At 46.3% G+C, this 20,660-nt stretch overlaps 8 protein-coding genes across 8 annotated transcripts; 2 read left to right on the plus strand and 6 right to left on the minus strand.

Moving 5' to 3' along the window:
* Positions 1–1,898: 1,898 nt before the first annotated feature.
* Positions 1,899–3,464, minus strand: PAAG_00797 (mitochondrial protein import protein MAS5; the record flags this gene model as incomplete). Its single annotated transcript, XM_002796892.2, has 4 exons — positions 1,899–2,209; positions 2,368–3,183; positions 3,255–3,324; positions 3,429–3,464. 4 exons carry the CDS (start codon positions 3,462–3,464, stop codon positions 1,899–1,901), a joined length of 1,233 nt encoding a protein of 410 aa, XP_002796938.1.
* A 1,106-nt stretch (positions 3,465–4,570) lies between these two features.
* PAAG_00798 (hypothetical protein) lies at positions 4,571–5,655 on the minus strand (the record flags this gene model as incomplete). The annotated part of the gene is made up of 2 exons (XM_015844141.1): positions 4,571–4,696; positions 5,572–5,655. 2 exons carry the CDS (start codon positions 5,653–5,655, stop codon positions 4,571–4,573), a joined length of 210 nt encoding a protein of 69 aa, XP_015700922.1.
* Positions 5,656–6,116: 461 nt separating this feature from the next.
* Positions 6,117–7,500, minus strand: PAAG_00799 (uroporphyrinogen decarboxylase; the record flags this gene model as incomplete). The annotated part of the gene is made up of 4 exons (XM_002796894.2): positions 6,117–6,190; positions 6,252–7,178; positions 7,334–7,375; positions 7,446–7,500. The coding sequence occupies 4 exons, from the start codon at positions 7,498–7,500 to the stop codon at positions 6,117–6,119; spliced, it is 1,098 nt and encodes a 365-aa protein (XP_002796940.1).
* A 449-nt stretch (positions 7,501–7,949) lies between these two features.
* PAAG_00800 (hypothetical protein) lies at positions 7,950–9,718 on the minus strand (the record flags this gene model as incomplete). The annotated part of the gene is made up of 3 exons (XM_002796895.2): positions 7,950–8,355; positions 8,420–9,163; positions 9,246–9,718. The coding sequence occupies 3 exons, from the start codon at positions 9,716–9,718 to the stop codon at positions 7,950–7,952; spliced, it is 1,623 nt and encodes a 540-aa protein (XP_002796941.1).
* Positions 9,719–10,249: 531 nt separating this feature from the next.
* PAAG_00801 (60S acidic ribosomal protein P0) lies at positions 10,250–11,328 on the plus strand (the record flags this gene model as incomplete). The annotated part of the gene is made up of 3 exons (XM_002796896.2): positions 10,250–10,423; positions 10,491–11,235; positions 11,306–11,328. The coding sequence occupies 3 exons, from the start codon at positions 10,250–10,252 to the stop codon at positions 11,326–11,328; spliced, it is 942 nt and encodes a 313-aa protein (XP_002796942.1).
* A 1,177-nt stretch (positions 11,329–12,505) lies between these two features.
* PAAG_00802 (vacuolar protein sorting 53) lies at positions 12,506–15,291 on the minus strand (the record flags this gene model as incomplete). The annotated part of the gene is made up of 3 exons (XM_015844142.1): positions 12,506–13,282; positions 13,348–15,143; positions 15,228–15,291. 3 exons carry the CDS (start codon positions 15,289–15,291, stop codon positions 12,506–12,508), a joined length of 2,637 nt encoding a protein of 878 aa, XP_015700923.1.
* Positions 15,292–16,003: 712 nt separating this feature from the next.
* PAAG_00803 (mRNA export factor mex67) lies at positions 16,004–18,313 on the minus strand (the record flags this gene model as incomplete). The annotated part of the gene is made up of 3 exons (XM_015844143.1): positions 16,004–16,048; positions 16,121–17,656; positions 17,834–18,313. The coding sequence occupies 3 exons, from the start codon at positions 18,311–18,313 to the stop codon at positions 16,004–16,006; spliced, it is 2,061 nt and encodes a 686-aa protein (XP_015700924.1).
* A 709-nt stretch (positions 18,314–19,022) lies between these two features.
* PAAG_00804 (endoplasmic reticulum-Golgi intermediate compartment protein) lies at positions 19,023–20,469 on the plus strand (the record flags this gene model as incomplete). The annotated part of the gene is made up of 3 exons (XM_002796899.1): positions 19,023–19,215; positions 19,283–19,463; positions 19,536–20,469. 3 exons carry the CDS (start codon positions 19,023–19,025, stop codon positions 20,467–20,469), a joined length of 1,308 nt encoding a protein of 435 aa, XP_002796945.1.
* Between the last annotated feature and the right edge of the window lie 191 nt (positions 20,470–20,660).

A 20,660-nucleotide genomic window follows, 5' to 3' on the forward strand; every position in this document is an offset into this window, starting at 1 on the left:
TTCTCCTGCCGAATTCCGAGCCGCGGACCAAATACAGATAATACGTGAGCATATCAATTAATGTATATAGCTGCGTGCCGGATCGGGGATATCAAGTAACCCGAAAGAAAGAGATGTGTTCACATGACTGATTCCGAGACGGAGTCTTGTTCCATGGATGGATGGTTTCCTCCGCCCCTTGCTGCTGTTCCACCCTGGGATCCTTATCAGAGACCAACTTCAGCTCCAAGACGCAAATGCACCCTTCATGAATGCAAGCCTGTCCGGCCGGCGTTGTAGAAAATATGGGTAGGACGACTCTTGTAGTACAGCCCACACACAAATATTTAGACAAGCATGCTCTTTTCTGCCCCCCTTACAGAGCAGACAGAAGCCTGGACCCTGGTCTTTGCATCTCATGTTTGAATAGCTGAATGTGTTTAATTATATGAATAACATCTAACGGGACCTATTAAGCTGATAGAGTCGGCCGAAAGACTGAATTTAAGGGGAAAAAAGTCCTTCTCCCCCCTCCTCTACATAATGCAGACGGTAGCATCTTGCAATCAGTACAGAAAGTTCATAAAAGTATAAATATGTAAAATATATAAATAAATAAATCAAGGCACCCTCCTTCTTTTCCTCCTCCACCTCCTCTCTTACTCACTTTCCCCACGCGAATGACATTCTATGTTCCATGGGACGCAATGCAACCGTCCATGCACGGCTGTGCCATCATACGCTCTTTCGCTTCGTTTTCCAAGCAATGAAAGGAGAAAGAACGTCAATTAAGTAAGAGAAACTAGATATGTAGAAAGCCAAAAAAAAAAAACAACTATTGCAATTCTTTCTTCATACGTAGAACATAATTTGCTGATGTATGTAGCACGCAGCGTCTTTGGGAGGAACGGACGGGCAAGGTTGCATTGGCTTTTGCAGACAAAAGCCGGGGGGGGAGGAAAGAAGATCGTATATATTTAACATATGAAGCAGTTGAAAAATTAAAGATCAATGAGGCCAGCAACGGTTGAACAGAAGTTTAGAAATGTTTTTATAATTATTCCATAATAAAAAGCAGATAAAAGAAAAGAAAAAAAAAGAAAAAAAAAGAAAAAAAAAGGGAGAGAGAGAGAGAAACATCTATGAATCAATTGTTGCGTAACTTGCTAGAATAATAATTGAAGTGTGAATTAAGGAAATAAAGTTGGCTGCTGCTAGAGTTTCTTTCTCTTTTGTTTTCTTTTCTTCTCTCTCTCTCTCTCTCTCTCTCTCTTTTTTTTTTTTTTTTAAATTGATTAATTTAAAAGCAGGGAAAAGAGGAGTGAAGATAGAGAAAGAAAGAAAATGAGAAACCGTCTAATCCATCCATTTCATTTCATCCATAACATATAAGATTTGTAGAAGAGACCCCACATACGATGGACATTTCGAGAAAAAGTGAAATAAAAAGGAGAAGGTGGAGAGCAAAAGGCAAAAAGAGAAGCTGAACAGAGAAGAAAAAGAGACAAATGCGACATAACAAATAGGAGGTCCTTAGGAGCAGGGAAAAAAAAAAAAAAAAAAAAAAAACGTGGGTGGAAATGGAAAAAGGGAAATGAGTAATTAGAAAAAAGGAACAGTACACCCCTAACCATTTCTTGCAATGAACACGAAATAGAAACAAAATGAACGAGAAAAAAGCGAATGAAAAAAAAAACCCCTGATGAAATAGATAGGGAACAAGAACCTGAAAAAAGAAAAGCAAAAATTCAAGAGCTCCGTCGGAGGGGCAGACAAGCCTCCTCCTATCCTTTCTTTCTTTCCGCAACCTAACTAACTACCCAACCAATCCCCACAACTGAACCATTGGAATGTAAAAAAACCCCGAAAAAAAATTGAGAAGGAAAAATGAAAAGACAAGAAAAGGGAAAAAAGAAAAATTACTGAGATGCGCACTGCATCCGCTCAGCGCCATGTGGTATCTCATCATCATCCTCATCGCCCATGTGCGTAGCTCCATGCGCTCTCTCCTGCCCACTCGCCTCGACATCCTCAAGTGTAAAATCCTCCACCATCGAGTCGGCGGGTGGCTGTGGCTGTGGCAGACGCGCTGGCAGCACTTGCTCGAGCAGCTGGATGTTTTGCAACTGGTCCTTTTCGGGGAATTTGACGTTGAATTGGATGTAGAGGTTGCCAAAATCGTGGTGGCGGTAGGAGGGCATGCCTTGGCCCTTGATTAGTTTGATTTGGCCTGTGGGGTTGAGAGAAGGGGAGAATTTGGTTAGCAGACATGTCATTTCATTTGTTTTGCTTGCTTTGCGCATGGCAAATGTGTGGATGTGTTGATATTTGTTGGGGGGCAATGGGGATGGGCAAGCAGTTATGCCCAACGTATGTCAGCAAACTTACCCGGTGTGATGGGTTCGCCGGGAGCAATTTGCACTGTCAACCATCGGTCGTCCAAATGCTCGATGTTGATAGTACCGCCAGCCAAAGCAGTCAGAAGATCAATCTCGGCCTGGTAGAAGAGATCATCGTCTTTGCGCTGGAATCTTGGATGCGGCTGCTGGTCTATCTCAAACTGAACGTCGCCTGTTATAACTCCTGGAGCCTGGTCACCTTCACCACGGAAGTCAATCTTGTGTCCCGGCTTGACACCCCGGTCTATATGCACATGGAGTACTTTTCGCTCGATGATGACTTTGTTCCCCTTGCATCGTTTGCAGCGGTCACGTTCATTGATGACCTGTCCCGTTCTGTCACAGTCCGTACATTCAACAACGAATCGTTGAATCATGGGTCCCATCTGGCGCATCATAGTTCTTTTCCCAGTACCACCACAGGCAACGCACTGCTTGACGGAACCTGGCTTACCACCAATTCCCTCGCAGCCAGGACAAATGACGGATTTCTTCAGCGCCAACTTTGAAACCTTGCCACGGTAGATATCCTCCAGGGTGACTTTGAGAGGGTGGACGATAGTGCGTGCCTTCTTGGGGCCCTGTTCTCTCATTCCGCCGCCAAACATGCCACCAAAGGCGCTTCCGCCAAAGAACTGGGCGAACAGGTCTTCTGCCTGCATTCCACCACCAGCACCGCCCTGCTCCAAACCTTCTTCACCATATTGATCATACAACTGCCGTTTCTGGGGATCAGAGAGAACTTCATAGGCGTGAGAAAGGGCCTTGAATTTCTCTGCTGCCTCAGGATTATGTGCGTTCTTGTCTGTGTGAAGGTGATTATGTCAGACTGTTGTTGTACAAACGCAAGAAGGAAAGGAAAAGACTGTCACATACCAGGATGATGTTTCAAAGCGCCTTTCTTATAAGCAGTTTTCAGTTCCGCTTCAGACGCGCCTGGGGACACCTATTCGTCGAGAAGAAGAGATTAGGACTACCTTTTTTTTTTTTTTTTTGAAATGCCCATACAAAATTTGCAGCCGAGGGAGAGAGATCAAGCACTCCACATACCCCCAGAACGTCATAGTATTTGGTTTCCTTCACCATGTTGGCGCAAGTTCTACAATCCGCTGATAAAAATCAAACAAACAAGCCAAGGAAAAATTTGAGATAAAGAGAGAGGAGAGGAGAGGAGAAACAATGGGGCGGCCCAAGGAACGAGTCAAGGAAAGCCACACAAAGGTGTTCAGTACAGAGATCTCTTTTCGTTCTCTCTTTTTTTTTGTCTAATCGTGCGGTTTTAATCTCGCTAGGAAGTCGACGAATTGGACGGTCGAAGGTAGGCAGGCAATCGGTTAATCAGAGGTGATGATTACTGGAGAATGAAGAGTCAAAAGGGTATCTCGACAGTAAATGGCATGTGACCCGGAGTTGGCAAAGGGGGTTTTTAAGAACGGCCACAGAGCGCAAATAGCTCAAGAGGGTCAGAGTATAGTGTGGAGGAAAAGGGAAGGGCAGGCAATAAAGGCGGATGGATAGGTTGATGTTGTGAGGTTGGATCGAAAAAGACCATGAGGTGAGTGAGGACGACTAAAATAAAATAATGGCAAAAGGCAAAGGCAAAAAAAAAAGCTTCCCCAGAGCGGAACCGCGTATTTGTTGTATTGTTGTGCTCTGTGTATTTGCGTATTTGACTGGTAACAAGGCTGCTTTTCGAGATGGTCTTTAGTAACAAAAACCCGACTTGGCAATTCTGACTCAGTTAAAAGGTATCCCTGAAGTACCTTAGATTAAATCAGAGACAACACAAGTTACACAACATAGAGCAAACACTCTATTATTGTTATTCCTCTCTCTCTCTCTCTCTCTCTCTCTTTCTTTCTTTTTATATGTATAATATATTTCCAATCTTGCATTCATACGCACAGGATATTAATCAGCCAACGATCCTTGGAATGATACGCCCCAAATGAAAGTTACTAGATGATTCTCTTCCAAGGCATGTCTTCCCGAGTAACAAGGCTACAGCTCCGAGAAATAACATCCGCGGTACATTTGAAAAATTCATGGAACACATCAATTACATTCTTAGAACCGGCAAAACAGAACCTTACCGTATGCGGGCAAGCCGAAGTGCTGTATGCGGTTTAGCGCGGTTTCTGTAGTGATTCCGGTTCTTTCTAAGCGTTTCCATCGCTGCTTCCATCGCGGTTTTACTGCTGGAATCCGCCTGATCTACGCGTTTCTGTCGCCTTCCATCGCCATCCCCTGTGACCCTGCGACGACGCCCTTGGATTCATCATCGATTCATTTACCAAGGGCGAGATGCAGAGAACGTTCTAGTAATTGGGTTCATAGTTAAAATATACTCGGTTCGCAAAAAAATAAAAAAATAATTCAAAAAGAGGAAACCGAAATAACCTTGCGGAAATGGAAGGGAGATAAACATCACTCGAAATTGATCTCCCATATTCTCCTTAATCAGTTCTATATTAACTTAATTACTCCGTTCTACCACTAATTAAGTAATCCCTTGGATGGATCATTAACTAACTAGTTAGTTACTAGACCCGCGGATTATCTAATATCCGAGACCGTAGTGCACAAAAAAAAGGTTGTGGTTGCCTTTAGCCTCACAGGGCAAAATTAGCCTTGGCCTTGCCAGCTGCGATATTGGGGATAATGGGACATTGGGATATTGACGTACGGGCGCAACGTTGCGGAACAGCTGATACTTGGAACCAAATGCAAGGGAGCTAACAGAAACAAAGAGAGTAAATATGAGAACAAATTTGATCTTTCATATTCCTATAAAATTCATATCTTACCCCTCAAACCCCCGTTCCGCTGTCAATATAGAACCCCAAAAGAAAATCTCCACCCAGAGGGTTTAAAAAAAAAAAAAAAAAAAAAAAAAAATTCTGCCCAAGATCGCGGCTTCATTGCTGCCTTGGAAGAAGTTTAGGAAGGGCTTAGCTGAAGGGAGCGTACCTGTCGGTGCCTGTTCGGTCTCCAGTGACGGCAAGATTCTTGGGCAGGGACGGAACATGCGCGTGCAAAAGGGGAGCGCTCTATTGCATGTCAGTTTTAAAATAGAATATTTTGGCGTTTTTCTTTTCTTTTTTTTCCCAAGTCTTCCTCGTACGTTCATTCAGCCCAGTCATCTTTGTAGATACAATTTCATTAGCATATATAAACACATGGATCGGCTCACATTTTTCCAAGCTAAAGCATATTCAACCATAGGCTGAGATATCCCGCATTTGAAAACTCCGGCCGCTTGCCCGCCTCTGTCCATGTTGGAGTTACGATGTATACTGCGTTATCTCCTTGTGACATGTGCACGGGGGCTTGTGTGCTGTATAGAATGAAGCGCATCGTGATTGGGGAGAACGCTATGTTCACGGGCGGCGAGTAGTATCTGTTGAGCCGTAACTAGCGTTGAAGTTGTTGTCTTGGATGAAAGGGAATGGAAAGACTTGATGCGGAAGTTTATTGGAGAGAAGCGGAGATATGGTGAGTCTTTCTTTCTTTTTCTTTTCTTTTTTTTTTAAAAAAAATCGTTATTGGGGTGTAGAAGGTGGGAATAGGAGGAATGGTTAGAAAGAGGATTGGTTTGGTATACATGGAGTAGAGGAGACGGGTTTGGAATGGTTAAATGTTGGCCATATTTGTACACTGTATATACTTTGCTGTTGCTTTCACGGTTGTTGAATAACATATCTTGATACCAGACTGAGACCCTAGACTGATTCCATTTCACGCAGCCGTTAACCGATGAATTTCCTGGAAGTAAAACTTCAGATCTTCTGGGTCGACAAAAGGAGTAACACCTGTATTCCACGGATATTAGCACCAATACAATGATTAAGGTAAACTCTGCTTTTTACATACCATGCCCCAGATTCGCAATCCACCCCTGGCGCCTCCCATCCCAAAAGCCCTTCACCATATTCTCCACAACGGCAGTAATCGCCTCGCGAGAACCATACAAGCACCCGGGATCCGCATTGCCCTGCAACGTAACCCTCCCCTTTGCAACTTTGACCGCCTCAGCAGGGTCTTGCAACCAATCCAAGCTCACAACATCATACCCAGACTCACAGAGCACATCCAGCGCATACCACGCCCCTTTAGCAAAGACAGTCATGGGCACGCGCTCCTGGCCCATCTCCGCTAACCTCTTCGGCAAATGAACAGAGATATAGCGCAGATACGGCAGCGAGAACTCCGCAAAGGATGCAGGCGACAATTCCCCCGCCCACGAGTCGAATACTTGCACCAGCTGCGCCCCCGCCTCAACCTGCAGCGCCAGATGCTCAACACAGATCTCTGCTATCTTCTGCAGCAGCACCTTGGATGCCGCCGGGTACCGATACACCCACGTCTTGGACTGGATGAACATCTTACTCCCGCCTCCCTCGACCATGTAGCACAGCAACGTCCACGGTGAGCCGCAGAAGCCAATCAGCGGCACGCGGCCCTTCAGCTTCTGTCTTGTCAGCGTGATGGCTTTGTAGACGTAGTCGAGCTCCTTGGCGACGTCGATTTGTTTGTCGAGGAGCTGTTGGTATTGAGGGTCGGAGGGGGTTTTCAGGGGTGAGGGGAAGCTGGGGCCCTTTTTATCGATCATCTCGACGGTCATGCCCATTGCTTGGGGGACGACGAGGATGTCCGAGAAGATGATGGCGGCGTCGATGAGGCCTGAGTAGCGCTCTACGGGCTGTAGGGTGAGGGTTGAGGCGATTTCGGGGGAGCGACAGCATGCGAAGAAGTCATGTTGGCCTTTTACTTTGTGGTATTCGGGGAGGTAGCGCCCGGCTGTTTTGGGGGAAGAAAGGGGAGATTTGAGTTAGAGAGAGTAATTGCTTTGGGCATTTTTATTTTTGATTGTAAATCTTATTAAGCTTCTATTTTCTGTGTGATTTCTTTCTTTCTTTCTTTTGAGGACGACATGGGCAAGTCGACAGACATACCTTGCCGCATAACCCATATTGGAGGGCGTTCGATCTTCTCGCCTACACAGCAAAAGCATTAATTAGATATATGATTTTAAGCGGAAAGATACTAATTGAGCAAATAATATACCTCGTGCGGCTCTCAGTAAAAGGTCGTTTTGAAGGGGTTCGAATTGAGGCGACATGATGACGGGGAGGTTGGTGGTTGGTTGTTTCGAGAAGAACTTGAACTTCACAGAGAAAATAAAATATGACGAAATCTCGACTGGGATGGAAATTGTCGAGTTCGAGAGCAGACATCCCACATCCAATATCTATTGTGTTTATTTTCTTATTTTTTTCACTTGCTTACCTACTTGCTTAAGTATATATATATATATTTATTTAATTAACCCAGAGCAAATTGAGTGGTTCGGGAGCGTATTAATTCTTAAAATTACTACCGTGACTTAAGTATTGGTAATTTTTCATAACCTTGGGGAAGAGTTTTGAATTGCTATGCTTCGACTTCCCGTGAACTTCCACTCCTTGTCTCGAGACATGAAGAGTTTACATCAATTCCGAATATATGCAGAACGCATTAATAGAGTTAAGGGACACCCTACGCAACGCAGCCCCGGAATTCACTTTGAATTCATTCATCATCTCCCTTCCCCCATTTCCGCAAGTTCCCAAAACTATATAGTGTAGCAGTGAAGGCCTGTGCAAGTTTCTTCATCTCCTTTTCCTCTTCAGACGTAGGTAGTTCAAATGTTCCCAGTCCGTTGACCGTATTTACCATGGAGGTATCAACCTCCGTCCATTTCATAGTTCCCTGCTCTTCTACAACAGAAAATGCCTGAATGAGCCGCGTCAACGGGTCGGGAGATTTGCGTTGGTCATTTACCGACCCGGGTTCGTGGACATTGTCAACTGCTACAATGATGTTTCCTGCGTTATCGAGGGATGTAACCCCAAGTGCATTACCAGAGAGACCAACGGGGCTCTGCGCGACCATCTTACCGTCAAGGCTAACAGTAAATGGAAAGAGTTTTGGAATCCTAGTGTAGAGGACGTTAGCATCTAGGAGTGCATAAGTAGGCAGACTAATTGCCGATTGCTTACCCCTCCAAAGTAACGATAACCACACCCGGTGTCTTGTTTCGCAACGACTCCTTCTCTGCAAACGATACTGGCCAAATCCCATTCACAGCCACTTCGGATGCAGAGATATTCTCTGCTCTTTTATCACTGGAGTCCGCTTTCGAGGCTACCATGTCATCACCATCTAAAGGAATTCGAACCTTTTGCACAAGTTCACCTTTCGCCCAGCGCCACACTAGAAGATAATCGTCGCCCCCACCCGAAATCAGAGTCGAGGTATTCCATGGCAAGACGCATAATTTGCTCACGAAAGCCGTATGACCCAGGCAATAGCTCTGAATTACATGAGTCTGAGGGGGCCCCCTGGAAACGCGAATATGCTCATCTCGATCCGCCGTTATTATGTACGGATGGGGAACAGTGGATTCAGCGTCTGTGCTTAAATTCACGTATGCGACATCAGTGAGCATAGACACATGCCCTAGAAGGAGTTTGAGTTCAAAGAGAGGTCCGATTTTCTCAGATATGGTCGCGCCACGTTTTAGCTGCTGTTCGAGCGCCTGTAAATTTCGCTTTGTATGGACAGTGAGTGCTGAAGCAGACGGCTGGGCTGGATGTGACGCCTGGGAACTTTTCTTGGGATGTGGTTTGTAGTCATTCCTAGGGAATAATGGCAAAGAGTAGACATCTCCGAATTTGTCTCCGCATAGGATCGTGGATTCATCAGGTGATAGAACGACTGCGCATGGCCGTTTGGGCATACATCTACATTTCTTGTTAGCATACCTTATTAATCATTTTCTTTTCTTTTCTGAAATAGTGTTTATTTCTCTATATTAACGCATACCGTTCGCTTAACTGGGAGAGAACTCCATTTGCCTCAACCGTAAAGACTCGTATAAACTTATCCTCTGCGGTAACGGCAACGATATATTTACCAGACTTCGAAGGTGTCACGATCGGGATTGTCGACCATGCCAGCTTCGAGTCTTGCATTTTGTCTGGCCCATTGGTTTTGGTATTGAATTCTTCATTCCCCCCAACTCCAAGGCTGTTTTCTGAGGGAGTTCGAGATAGTTTCCGCTTCTTCTCTGGAGGTTCACTGCTCTCAGCTCCGCCACGACCGGGGGAATCAGAGCTTTCTGCATACATGCCCTTGGTCTCTGGTACTACAGGTGAAGGCCAGACTGATAGCCGATTCCCTGTTCTGCGGTCCAGGACGTATAGCCTGGGACCAGCAGCGGCAACAAGAAAACTTTTCGCTGGTGGGCCCGACTGTTCAAGGCATTTTACGCATTGGAATGGATGTTGGAAGCCCATGATGCGGTAATTGGATTATGAAAAAATATGTATGTTTTTAATTGGTGCCGCATCTGTTAAATATGTAGGAGCGAGCGTTCGTTAACTATAATTTTTACATCACTAACTACAGCAGTTAGTTTGTTACCGCAGTTGCGGCACTGAGATCGAGTCTTGGCGAGCTGAAGTAAAATTGCCCCAATTCTTAGAAGTTCAATGTGGAAAATATGACTTAAACGGAGACAATAATAGTATTAAAAAGATGATATGAGAAAAAGAACTCCGTATATATGAATTAAATTCAGAATATGCCTCCGTACCTAATATACGGATGAAATAATCGAAGTTCGAAGGATTGACCCTTATCAGATCAAAATTCACGTGACCACGTCTTGGCCCTCGTTAGCCGAATCCACAAGAACAAAGTTCCGAACATCAAAATCCCGAAGAAAAGACCAAACGACCACCAATCCGCAACCGCATCTCTCCAATTCCTACCAGCAATTTATTATATTGCCCTTAAATATCCTATCTTCAACTAAACAAGAAGACATGGGGGGCAAGACCGCGAGCAAAACCCAATACTTCGAGAAACTGAAGGGACTGCTGGATGAGTATCGCTCGATTCTCATCGTCAATGTCGATAATGTCAGCTCCCAGCAGATGCACGAGATCCGCCACAGCCTGAGAGGCGAGGCGGTTGTTCTCATGGGAAAAAATACCATGGTGTGTTAAGCAAGATCAAACGACCTCTAACGGCGGATTGCTGACAATCTTTTTTTGCCAATTGCAGGTTCGTCGTGCCATCAAAGGCTTCGTCGTCGACAACCCGGAATATGAGCGTATCTTGCCTCATGTCAAGGGCAACGTTGGCTTCATCTTCACCAACGCGGACCTGAATGAGGTCAGACAGAAGGTTGTGTCCAACAGAATTGCTGCTCCTGCTCGTGCCGGTGCCATCGCCCCTCTCGATGTTTACGTCCCCGCCGGTAACACCGGTATGGAACCCGGTAAAACCTCTTTCTTCCAGGCTCTCGGTGTCCCCACCAAGATTGCTCGTGGTACCATTGAAATTACCACCGATCTGAAGCTCGTTGAAGCTGGCTCAAAAGTCGGTGCTTCCGAAGCCACCCTCCTCAACATGTTGAACATCTCTCCCTTCACGTACGGTATGACTGTTGCCCAGATCTACGATGAGGGTCAGACTTTCAGCCCTGAGGTTCTGGATGTCAGTGAGGAGCAGCTCTTGGCCAAACTCCAGTCTGCCATACGTACCATCACCGCCATCTCTCTGGCTACCAACTTCCCAACTTTGCCATCCGTCATGCACTCTCTGGTCAACTCCTACAAGAACTTGATTGCGATTGCCCTCGAGACCGAATATGGTTGGAGCGAGGTTGATACCCTCAAAGATCGCATTGCCAATCCCGAAGCATATGCTGCTGCTGCTCCAGCTGCTGCTGCAGCAGAAACAAAGGCAGAGGAGACCAAGGAGGCTGCCAAGGAGGAATCAGAAGCTGAGGAGAGTGGAGAGGAAGGTATGTACACCCTGATATAAAAACTCCACCCTCATTTCCAAGTTCGTGTGGATACTGACCATATGTCTAGGATTCGGTGACCTTTTCGGTTAAATGGATAACGAATGTAGTATATCTATGGCCGTTACGTCTTGTGTAATCGAAACGAAAAAGCGAAAAATTTATTTTGTTGACACTAACTTCATTTTGCGCCCTAATTTTTGCTTCCATAACAAATTCGCAGGACAACCTCTCATAAATGGTAAACATTCTCCAATCTCCCAAATCTTCCCTCGATGTCTTCTCAAGTACGCAACTGCATACCAACCCCCCTCAACCTCAGCCCATCCCTGGCGAATGATTAAATCTTTTTAACCCTGAGCTTTTGCTAACTGGGGGAGAGGGAACGTTCCTCCCGAGCCTCCTTCTCTCCCATTTGGTTTCCGTGAAGATCACAAAACAGCAACAACACTCTAATTTTTTAATGACGCTACACTTATACCTTGATTTATTCCGTGCCCATTTCGTTTCCTTGGTCCAAGAAGCTAATCAAAATTAGGTTTTCCTCGTTTCTCTAAGTTTAGGCTTTACCTTCACTGGTTTACTCGCCCAACTTCAGTCGCCCGGCCCCTATCTGATCTTCGTAGATTCTGTCCTTTGGCCAGTATAGAATTAGGTCACCGTATGGGGTGTGACCCTCACGTAAACCTCTACTCATGCTAGTTCAAAGGATATGTATTTTACAAACCTGTGTAGTTTCATCTGCAGAAGGCTGGTTAACCAACCAGTGTCCGCAGATAGCAAATCTCTTCCGCCCTGATTTCCATTTCATAAGTTTATGTTTGGTCTGAATTCCCTTTAGTAGCCAATCAGTGCAAATCAAATTACACTTTCAAGTACGCGGGTTTATCTTCTGATGGATTCTTCGGAATTTAGCTGGGGAGTAGAATCGATGATTATGAAATATTTACGCTCATACCTGACTCTTTTCATCGTTCAACTTAATATTGACATACAGGTGAAGGTTTGCGTCCCGCGCGTCAAGACGTCTAATCAGGAGAGCTTGGCAACGGCATAACGATTTAACTATAATACCAAATCTTGAATGAGCCTGAGCATGAGGCCTGATTGAAATCTCAAGTGACAGATGCTATTGTTCCCATTTGCCTATACAATACAATTCTTTTCTCCACATTTCGTCAGAAAATTATAATAGTCAATATCACAGGGAAAAAGGCCAGGCTTATGAATCAAGTTAACCACCGTCTCCAGTCCACTTCCCTTTTCCCATCTACTTCCCCCCACCTTCATCTCCACCCCTGCCAAACCGCCCACCCAACCCTCCCAAATCCCTGCGGAGGAACTTCCCAAGATTTTTAAGATTTTCATTAAGATTAGTAGATCCTAGTCCGGCGCCTTCCATACTGTCTCCGCGCTGCCCTGAGTTACCTGAACTGGCAGCAGCTGAAGAACCTCCTCCGGGAAGCGGGGAGGCTCCCGAAGTTATTCCCGCGCCTCCAGAGGCATGACTACCAACAAGAGGGGTTCCGAGTCGATCTACCCCATCCCTGGCTGCGGATATGAGTGCAGAACCTAGGCTCGACGCATCGAATCGGGCCGGAAGAGTACCTGTTGCAAGAGAGCTGGTGGCAGCGCCGCCAAGGTGGCTCAGGCCAAGCCCCTGAGATACAGAGGAGGTGGCAGGGGCGGTGGTGGATGAGGTTGCGGGCTGTAACTGCGCAACGAGAGGATTGCATTGTTGTAAGTTTGGTGCGTGGCGATCAGACGTTTTGTGGATTTGAAACAGTTCCACCAGGTGGTTTTGTTCCTGTTTACTTCGGATCCCTTTTGTTTCGAGAATTTTGCGGAAGTTTGAGTCACTTCGATCGGCGATGTGGATTAGATACGCCTGAACTAAGGCTTCTGGCGGCGAGGCGCGGACCTGGAGAGTTTTGAGAAGGGAGTCTACTTTTTGGAAGGATGTGTTTAGCCGCTTCGTGAACCCAGCTGGTGGCGGTGAGAGAATAGTGGCAATTCCGCTTTTTATTGTGTACGCATCAAGGAGCATCTGCAATATTTGTTAGCTAACGTTGGAATTTTGTTGGCGATGTGATTGGAAAGGGTCATCTCTACCTGCTCAGCACCCGTCTCTGAGACTGGTCTGCATTGGAAGATATTGGCGATGTAGTTGCTTGAGAGATACTCTACGAGATTATCCGCAAACGCTCGTGCATATTGTTGTTTGTGCAGCATTTCCAGAATTTCCTTAGATTTGGATTTGGCATTGCTTAACAATATTGCGACAAAGGAGCTCTGGTCACTGACGGTTTCTAATCTGTTCCAGCTTGTATTACGCATTTCCTTCCATGAGGGTTCCAATTCAACCTCGACTATCCGGACCAGCCCGCGAACGGTTGAACTGGCAACCCCCATGAAAGCATCTGCTTGGTTTTGTAGGTCGATATTCTGCTTGAAACTCTCGTCAATTCGACTCTTGATTTTCTCTTCCAGCTGGTTACAGGTCGAGAAGCAATAATCAGCAGTATTTAAGACCAGGATAAGGTCCTCCAGCGACGGAATTTTAGAGGGAGTCTGTCCACTCGCGCGCTCGGTGACGAAATACAAAAGCACCTGTTGCGCATATTGATCCAAGTATTTCGCAAATAGTTTCGACAGCTCCGATAAGCTTGCCCCAGTAGATAATTTGGCACATTGAGCGAGGGAATGCCGATAGAAAGTGAACAGATCAGTGGAAGACGGTATAACAAGTCGTGACGTAAAGTCCTCATCTGGTGGCCTTATTGGTTGCTGCCGATATTTCGGTATGAGAGACGCTAACTGTTTATCTTGAGCTTCGATCCACACGCTGAGGTAGGGTTCAAACGCTTCAGATATTGACTGGCCGAAAATGGGAGCATCGATTGAAGTAAACGTATCAGTAGACGTACGAGAAGCTGAGGTGAATCGCTTGTCAAGAGACTGTTCAAAATCGAGGGTTTCTTGAAGACAGGAGAGGAGAAGGTTAACGTCTAGCGTTTGTCCATTCTGAACCGATCGAGATAGGATTCCTTTGAAATCTTCCCTCGTCCCTTCACAGAAGACATTTGCCAGAATTTCACATACTTTCCATGAAGGTGGGAAAATCGACGCATGCTCTTCGTCATACGTCTTTAGCATCCTCCTGAACCAAGAGTATCTCCTGGAGATATTATCCAAAGATCCTGCCTCCTCATTTCCGCGAAACACTTGACGATATTCCCTTAGTTGTGTATTGCAATACCAGGTTATTAATCTCGATTTAGCCATGTCTCCCAGGGCCTCCATAACCAAGCATCCCTCAGCCAGTACACTTTTCCTTTGCGGGATCTCGCCTCTCGCAAAAATAAGTTCGAAGTCCTCACAAACCTGCTCTAGTAACTCTCGTTGTATATCAGCCACATTCCGGCTCAGGGTGGCGATCTGGTCGATGGAACGATAAGTCTTAAAATGGGCCATAAGCTGGATCACAGCGGCCAGGAGCTGGGCACAGTCCCGATATTGTCGCGACTTGCTCAAGGCTTTCAGTTGCTCGTAGGCAGTTGTAAGCATCTGTAACCTCTTCAGCGCCGTCATTGACAGAATTAGGTTCTTCTTCGCATTGTCTAGCTGTTTGATCTCCGCTGTCATCTCGGTGATGGCCTGCTCCGTCTTCAAAGCCCGCTCACGAACATCCTCGATTTTCTTGAATAGTTCTGTCATGTCCGCTTTCGCATGTTGTATTCTTTGCACGCTTTCCGCATTGGAAGCGGCTTGCTGTTCAGCAAGCGAGGCGATGTCATTGTCAAGCTCTTCCTGGTATGCCTGGAGCGCGTCGGATGTTTTGGACACAGAAGCGAGTGCGGAGGGATGGGAAAATATAGCATTAAGATGGTCGATTGGGTCATAGTCGGCTATAGAGAAACTGTCAGCTTAGTATGTGAGGTTCAGTCAGCTATTGGGAGCTTGCCTCCATCCAGTGGATCGGGGTTGGATACGCCGTTGCCTGTCATGAATGCGGTGGCTGACATTCGAATGAGTTGGATGTCGCAACTGACCCATAATGCAGTTCACCCTGCTAACATGAGCTTGCTGCTGGGTGTATGTAAGAGATGTTTAGTTTTTAGAGGCCATGAGTAGGGATTGATGGTCTTTCAAGCTTTGCTATTGGTCTGTTTTCCACGTCTGGTCGTTCAATCTCGATGTCGTCGCGTTGGTGACACACGTGACCCTATATGGACCCGGGCTGCCCAGGACCCCTTAAAAGTTAGCGATATTAATCCATTTAAATAATGAAATTTCGTTACACCCTAAGATATAAGATACGAGGTACGATGTTTGAAATGTGAGGGAAATAATTCCTTTGATTCCTCGTCTATCTGATCCATGTGATACAACTATACCCTGCAGTGGTGGCAAGCTGATCCTGCGCCTGGCCTCCTAGAACAAGAAGCAGAACAACCAAAAGTAAAAAGTAAACTGAAGTCCCTAGAATAAACAAACGTCTCTGCATCAGGCATGGAAACATGAAATAAACAACCAATGCCTTTACCGTTGCCGCCCGTGTCAACTGAACTAGTAGAGCTGGCAACTTGTTCCGACAATAACAATTTCCATAACAATTTTTCATTTCCTCTAGTTTCCTGAATTTTCGAAGGTATCTTATCAATCCATTGGATGACTTATTTAAAACAGCCGATGTAGTGAGAAGTAGAAGCCATTGTCGATGTTCAACATTATTGAGTGCATCAAAAATCCCGCGAAGAGTTTCCCTTTATGCTCCAGGCAAGAATGCATCTGGAGGGAGCTTTCCTTGAACCTGTACAGAGCTTTCGGTTAGCATCAAGGCCCGTATCTAAATCGTTTTGCACAATATGTGGGTGCGAAATACCTTCAATTCTTCAAAGTTTTTCAAAGCTGCCTGCATGTCCCAATTGTTACCAGAGAGAGCCATCTCCGAAAAAGCCAATGTCATCTTCGTTCGGAAGCTGGTCTCTAGAACAATTTGTTCCTTCCGGACCTGATCTTCCGTTTTACCAGGTGCTGGTAATCCGAACCCATCCTTCGCTTCAGGGTGGACTTGCTGTGGCGTCGGAACGGGTGTCTGAGTCGGTGGCAGGACGATAGGGTTCGCAAGGGATTGTTCAATCTCTGGTACAAATGCTTCGGATCCTCCAAAGGCTCTCAAAAGGAGCATGTCGTTAACAACTCGTAAACCACCAACTCCACCTCCTGGTCCTAGGATGAAAGTTCGGTCGAAACTCCGCATTTGGGCTTTGTTTGACGGAGAAGGCCCGTCGAGTTCCTCAAATTTTCCATGGACGGTGATAAGCAGACCGCCAACACCTGTGGCGCTCTGACCAATGGGATCGGGAAGTCCAGGAATGGGATGGCATTCTATTAGCCAATCTTGTGGATTTGAAATAATATCAGGATGCTTCGTTTTCGGTAACGAGTTCCATACGTCGCGGATTTTATCAGTACCAACAAAAGTCCTAGCCATTCTAGCAGGAAGGTAATTGACCTTCATGAGATTTCTGCTCTTTCTGATGTAAGAATCCCATCCTGCAACGCCGTTCCCTTGCAATCCCCGTGGAGCGCCTGGGTTGACGCTTAACGTAAACGTTGATCTTGCATCGTAAAAACCTCTCGCGAGATCACTTCGATCGTTATCAAATCCACTGAAGAAACCTTTTATAAAATTTTCAGCGATTTGGGATTCGTCTTGGAAACGAGCTGGTTGAATCGGAATAGGAGTTTTTCGTTGCGCAGCTATTTCTTCCGCTGTTCGAACTTGAATCTGATTCAGCGTTCTGAGCTTTGGATACCATTTAAGCATGGTCTCTTTGAAGTTTGGTTCGGCACTAATTGGATTTCCCGTAAGATCGAGGAAATCAAGCTCTCTAAATTTCCACCTCCAAGCCAGTAGACCTTGGATGTCCTTAATCTGATTGTTCGATAAATCGAGGTTCTTTAGCTCCGGGAACGTTTGTGACAGCGTGGTTATGGAGGAAACATTGGGTAATTTGTTCTGAGTCAGAGTAACACTCTGGACTAGGTCTCTTCGTTTATCCAGAGAGCCAAATGTGAGTTCACATATTTTCATGAGAGCGGGGAAAAATTTCGATTCAGTAGTCGTGGTGTCGAACATGCCCATTGCGAGAAGATCCGGATCAGTACCGAGATGCGAGAGGTCTAGAAGTTTCTGTGGCTCAGAATATCGCTTCCCCAGGAAAGCCGTCATTTTAGCTTTTGTATCGAGGGTGGTCTGTGAGATTGTTTGCGTTTGTGCACGGCCAAAATCGGAGTCCCGATATTCTTCAATCGTGAGTGGCTGTCCTACGAAACTGAAGCCGTTGATTCGTAAAACCCATGGCACCTGTTCCGGACGAACTGATATAACAAAAGCATCACCTTCGACCCGTGACTAGTTAACATTAGCAAGGCTTAATAACCTTGAAACTGTAGGTATCTAACGGTTTTGGGACATAACTCGACAGTTTCAATCGTCGGTCTGGGATATTGGCGCGGGGACGATAAACAACCCAGGGAGGATATTTCTGCGAATACGTCGGAGACCGCCAGAAGGTGATCTTACACATACCTTGGAAATTTTCAATCGCGAGTGGGACGCGGTATCGTGGTGTGGAGGAAGGGCTTTCTTCTCGAGGAACGAAATGAGGCTCTCAATACCGCCATCCGGATTGGAAGCCGCTCTGCTTTGCTTCCATCCACGCACGGTCATTTGAACCAACCCTTTCTCTTGGGTCCGAGGGCGTCCCTGCCTGATATTTGCCTGAGAAGATGCGTTGCTAAAGATGGCTTTTTGCAGAGCATCTAAAGTTCTATCTTTGTCCGGTTGCCTCCTCGCGTCTCTCCCTTGACCGAAACTGCCAGCTACCGCGATTCGGCCAGGATCACTACGCATACGTTTTCCTCCTCGACCCCTCCCAGATCCCGCACCATCCATGTCCAGGTCGCCATCTCGATCGATTCGAGCAGTGGTACCTCGTTTGCGAATACCCCCCCGATCTGGAGTTCCAGTGTGGCTACGAGAGCCTTTCGAGCCTTTCGAGCCATTCATTGTGCAAGAGGAAAACTTTAAATGTACACTGGAGGGACGTAAGGAAGTAAGGGTGGGTAGGGTGGGTATAGCGAGACCTGGAGAGGATATAAGGGGGTCCGATGGTCGCCCCTCAACAGGAGGTAGTCTGCTAGGCGTGCATGCAGCGAGAAATAATCTCGTCGAGTGGCAAGCTTAAGGAAACAGTGGAGGCTCACTGGAAAAGGAAAGAGAGAGAATGGGAAATAATATAGGTTTCCGGTGTCTATGGCTGCGATCGAGGGCGACAGCCTAGACAGGCAGTAGAGTTGAGGTGGGATATGTGGAGGCTGATTTGAGCGAAGAGAGCGCTGAAGGGCGTCTATCGCTTATTTCGGAAATTCCAAGCGCGATCACATATCACATGATAAGACCAATTTAGGTTAGGCTGGCTGCAGGACCTTGGCCAATCAGGAGTGCCGGTCTATCTTGAAAGGTGTCCTTTCCGCCGAGAAGGTTCACGATCTCGATTGTTTTTTGTTCCGTTTTTTACGTAGTTAATTCTAGCGCGGCACTGGCTGATGGTCTCTGTCTGTATCAGATGCTCTAGAACAACCAAGGTCTATCGAATGATCTATTTTTGAGGAGCCACCTTGGGCAAACTTCTACGGAGTACTAGCTCTCTACTCCCTCCTGCCGCCCTCAAGTCTTTGAGCGCTTGCGATTGATTAGATACCCTGTTCCTGATACAATGGCTCCAAAATCACGGTTTGCGCGACTAGATGCTTTTACAAAAACTGTCGAAGATGCACGGATACGCACTAGATCAGGGGGGCTGGTCACAATTGTTGCGCTGTTTGTTATATCATTCCTTATATGGGGTGAGTGGTATGAGTATAGACGTATAGTAGTACTGCCGGAGTTGGTTGTTGACAAGGGGAGAGGTATGTCTTCTTTTATCGGGACATTCAAGAGCATTGTGCAGGCGCACAGCTAAGCCGTTCGTGCTAGGGGAGAGAATGGAAATACACTTGAATATCACCTTCCCACATCTGCCCTGTGAGCTCCTCACTCTAGATGTGATGGATGTTTCCGGCGAGATGCAATCCGGGGTCATTCACGGTATCTCGAAAGTGCGCCTAGCCCCTGAATCAGAGGGAGGTCACGTTATCGATACTACTGCGTTGGTTTTGTGAGTCTTTTTTTTTTTTTGGTAGTTCTTCCGCATATTCAATCGGCATTGCTAATATGGCATGGCATACAGGCACACTCAAACAGACGCTGCCAAACACCTTGACCCAGATTACTGCGGTCCATGCTACGGAGCTCCTCCACCACCTCATGCGACAAAACCAGGATGTTGTTCTACCTGCGAAGAAGTTAGAGAGGCGTACGCATCCCAGAGTTGGGCGTTCGGACGCGGAGAAAACGTCGAGCAGTGCGAACGAGAGGGATATAGCAAAAACCTAGATGCGCAGAGAAATGAAGGATGCCGCATTGAAGGGGTGCTTCGCGTTAATAAAGTTATTGGCAATTTCCATATCGCTCCAGGCCGCAGCTTCTCAAACGGCAACCTTCATGCCCATGACCTGGACACTTACTACCATACCCCAGTTCCACACTACATGGCCCATAAAATCCACCAGCTGCGCTTTGGGCCCCAGCTGCCTGACGAGATTTCAAGCCGCTGGAAGTGGACTGACCACCACCATACCAACCCGTTGGACAACACTTCGCAACATACTACTGATCCCAGATACAATTTCATGTACTTTGTTAAGGTCGTGTCTACTTCCTATCTGCCTCTCGGATGGTCTCCGGAATTTTCAAGCTCAGTTCACGAGACCACCCTCAGGGATACGCCTTTGGGTAAGCAAGGAGTCCATTTTGGCTCCAGCGGAAGCATTGAGACACACCAGTACTCTGTCACTTCGCACAAGCGTTCCATTGACGGCGGCGACGATGCTGCTGAGGGACACAAGGAGCGTTTGCACTCTCAAGGCGGTATCCCCGGTGTCTTCGTCAACTATGACATTTCGCCAATGAAAGTGATCAACCGCGAAGCGCGAACGAAGACGTTCTCTGGCTTCTTAACCGGTGTGTGTGCCGTCATTGGTGGAACGCTGACAGTTGCCGCTGCCGTTGATAGGGCATTGTATGAAGGAGCTGTACGGGTGAAAAAGCTACACAAGAGCTGATTTGATTTCTCCTTATTTTCGTCTCTCTACATTTCATTGCATTCTATTTCCTCTATATCTTCTAGTTTTCTTGCGCTGGGTCATCCTCTCAGAACTGCAATGCTTTCCATTCTTTTAATTTTCTCTCTCTCTCTCTCTCTCTCTCTCTTTTTTTTTTTTTTTTTTTTTTTTTTTACACTTTTCATACATTT

The sequence above is a fragment of the Paracoccidioides lutzii genome (genome assembly GCF_000150705.2).
Source record: "Paracoccidioides lutzii Pb01 unplaced genomic scaffold supercont2.2, whole genome shotgun sequence".
Taxonomy (NCBI): Eukaryota; Fungi; Ascomycota; class Eurotiomycetes; order Onygenales; family Ajellomycetaceae; genus Paracoccidioides; species Paracoccidioides lutzii.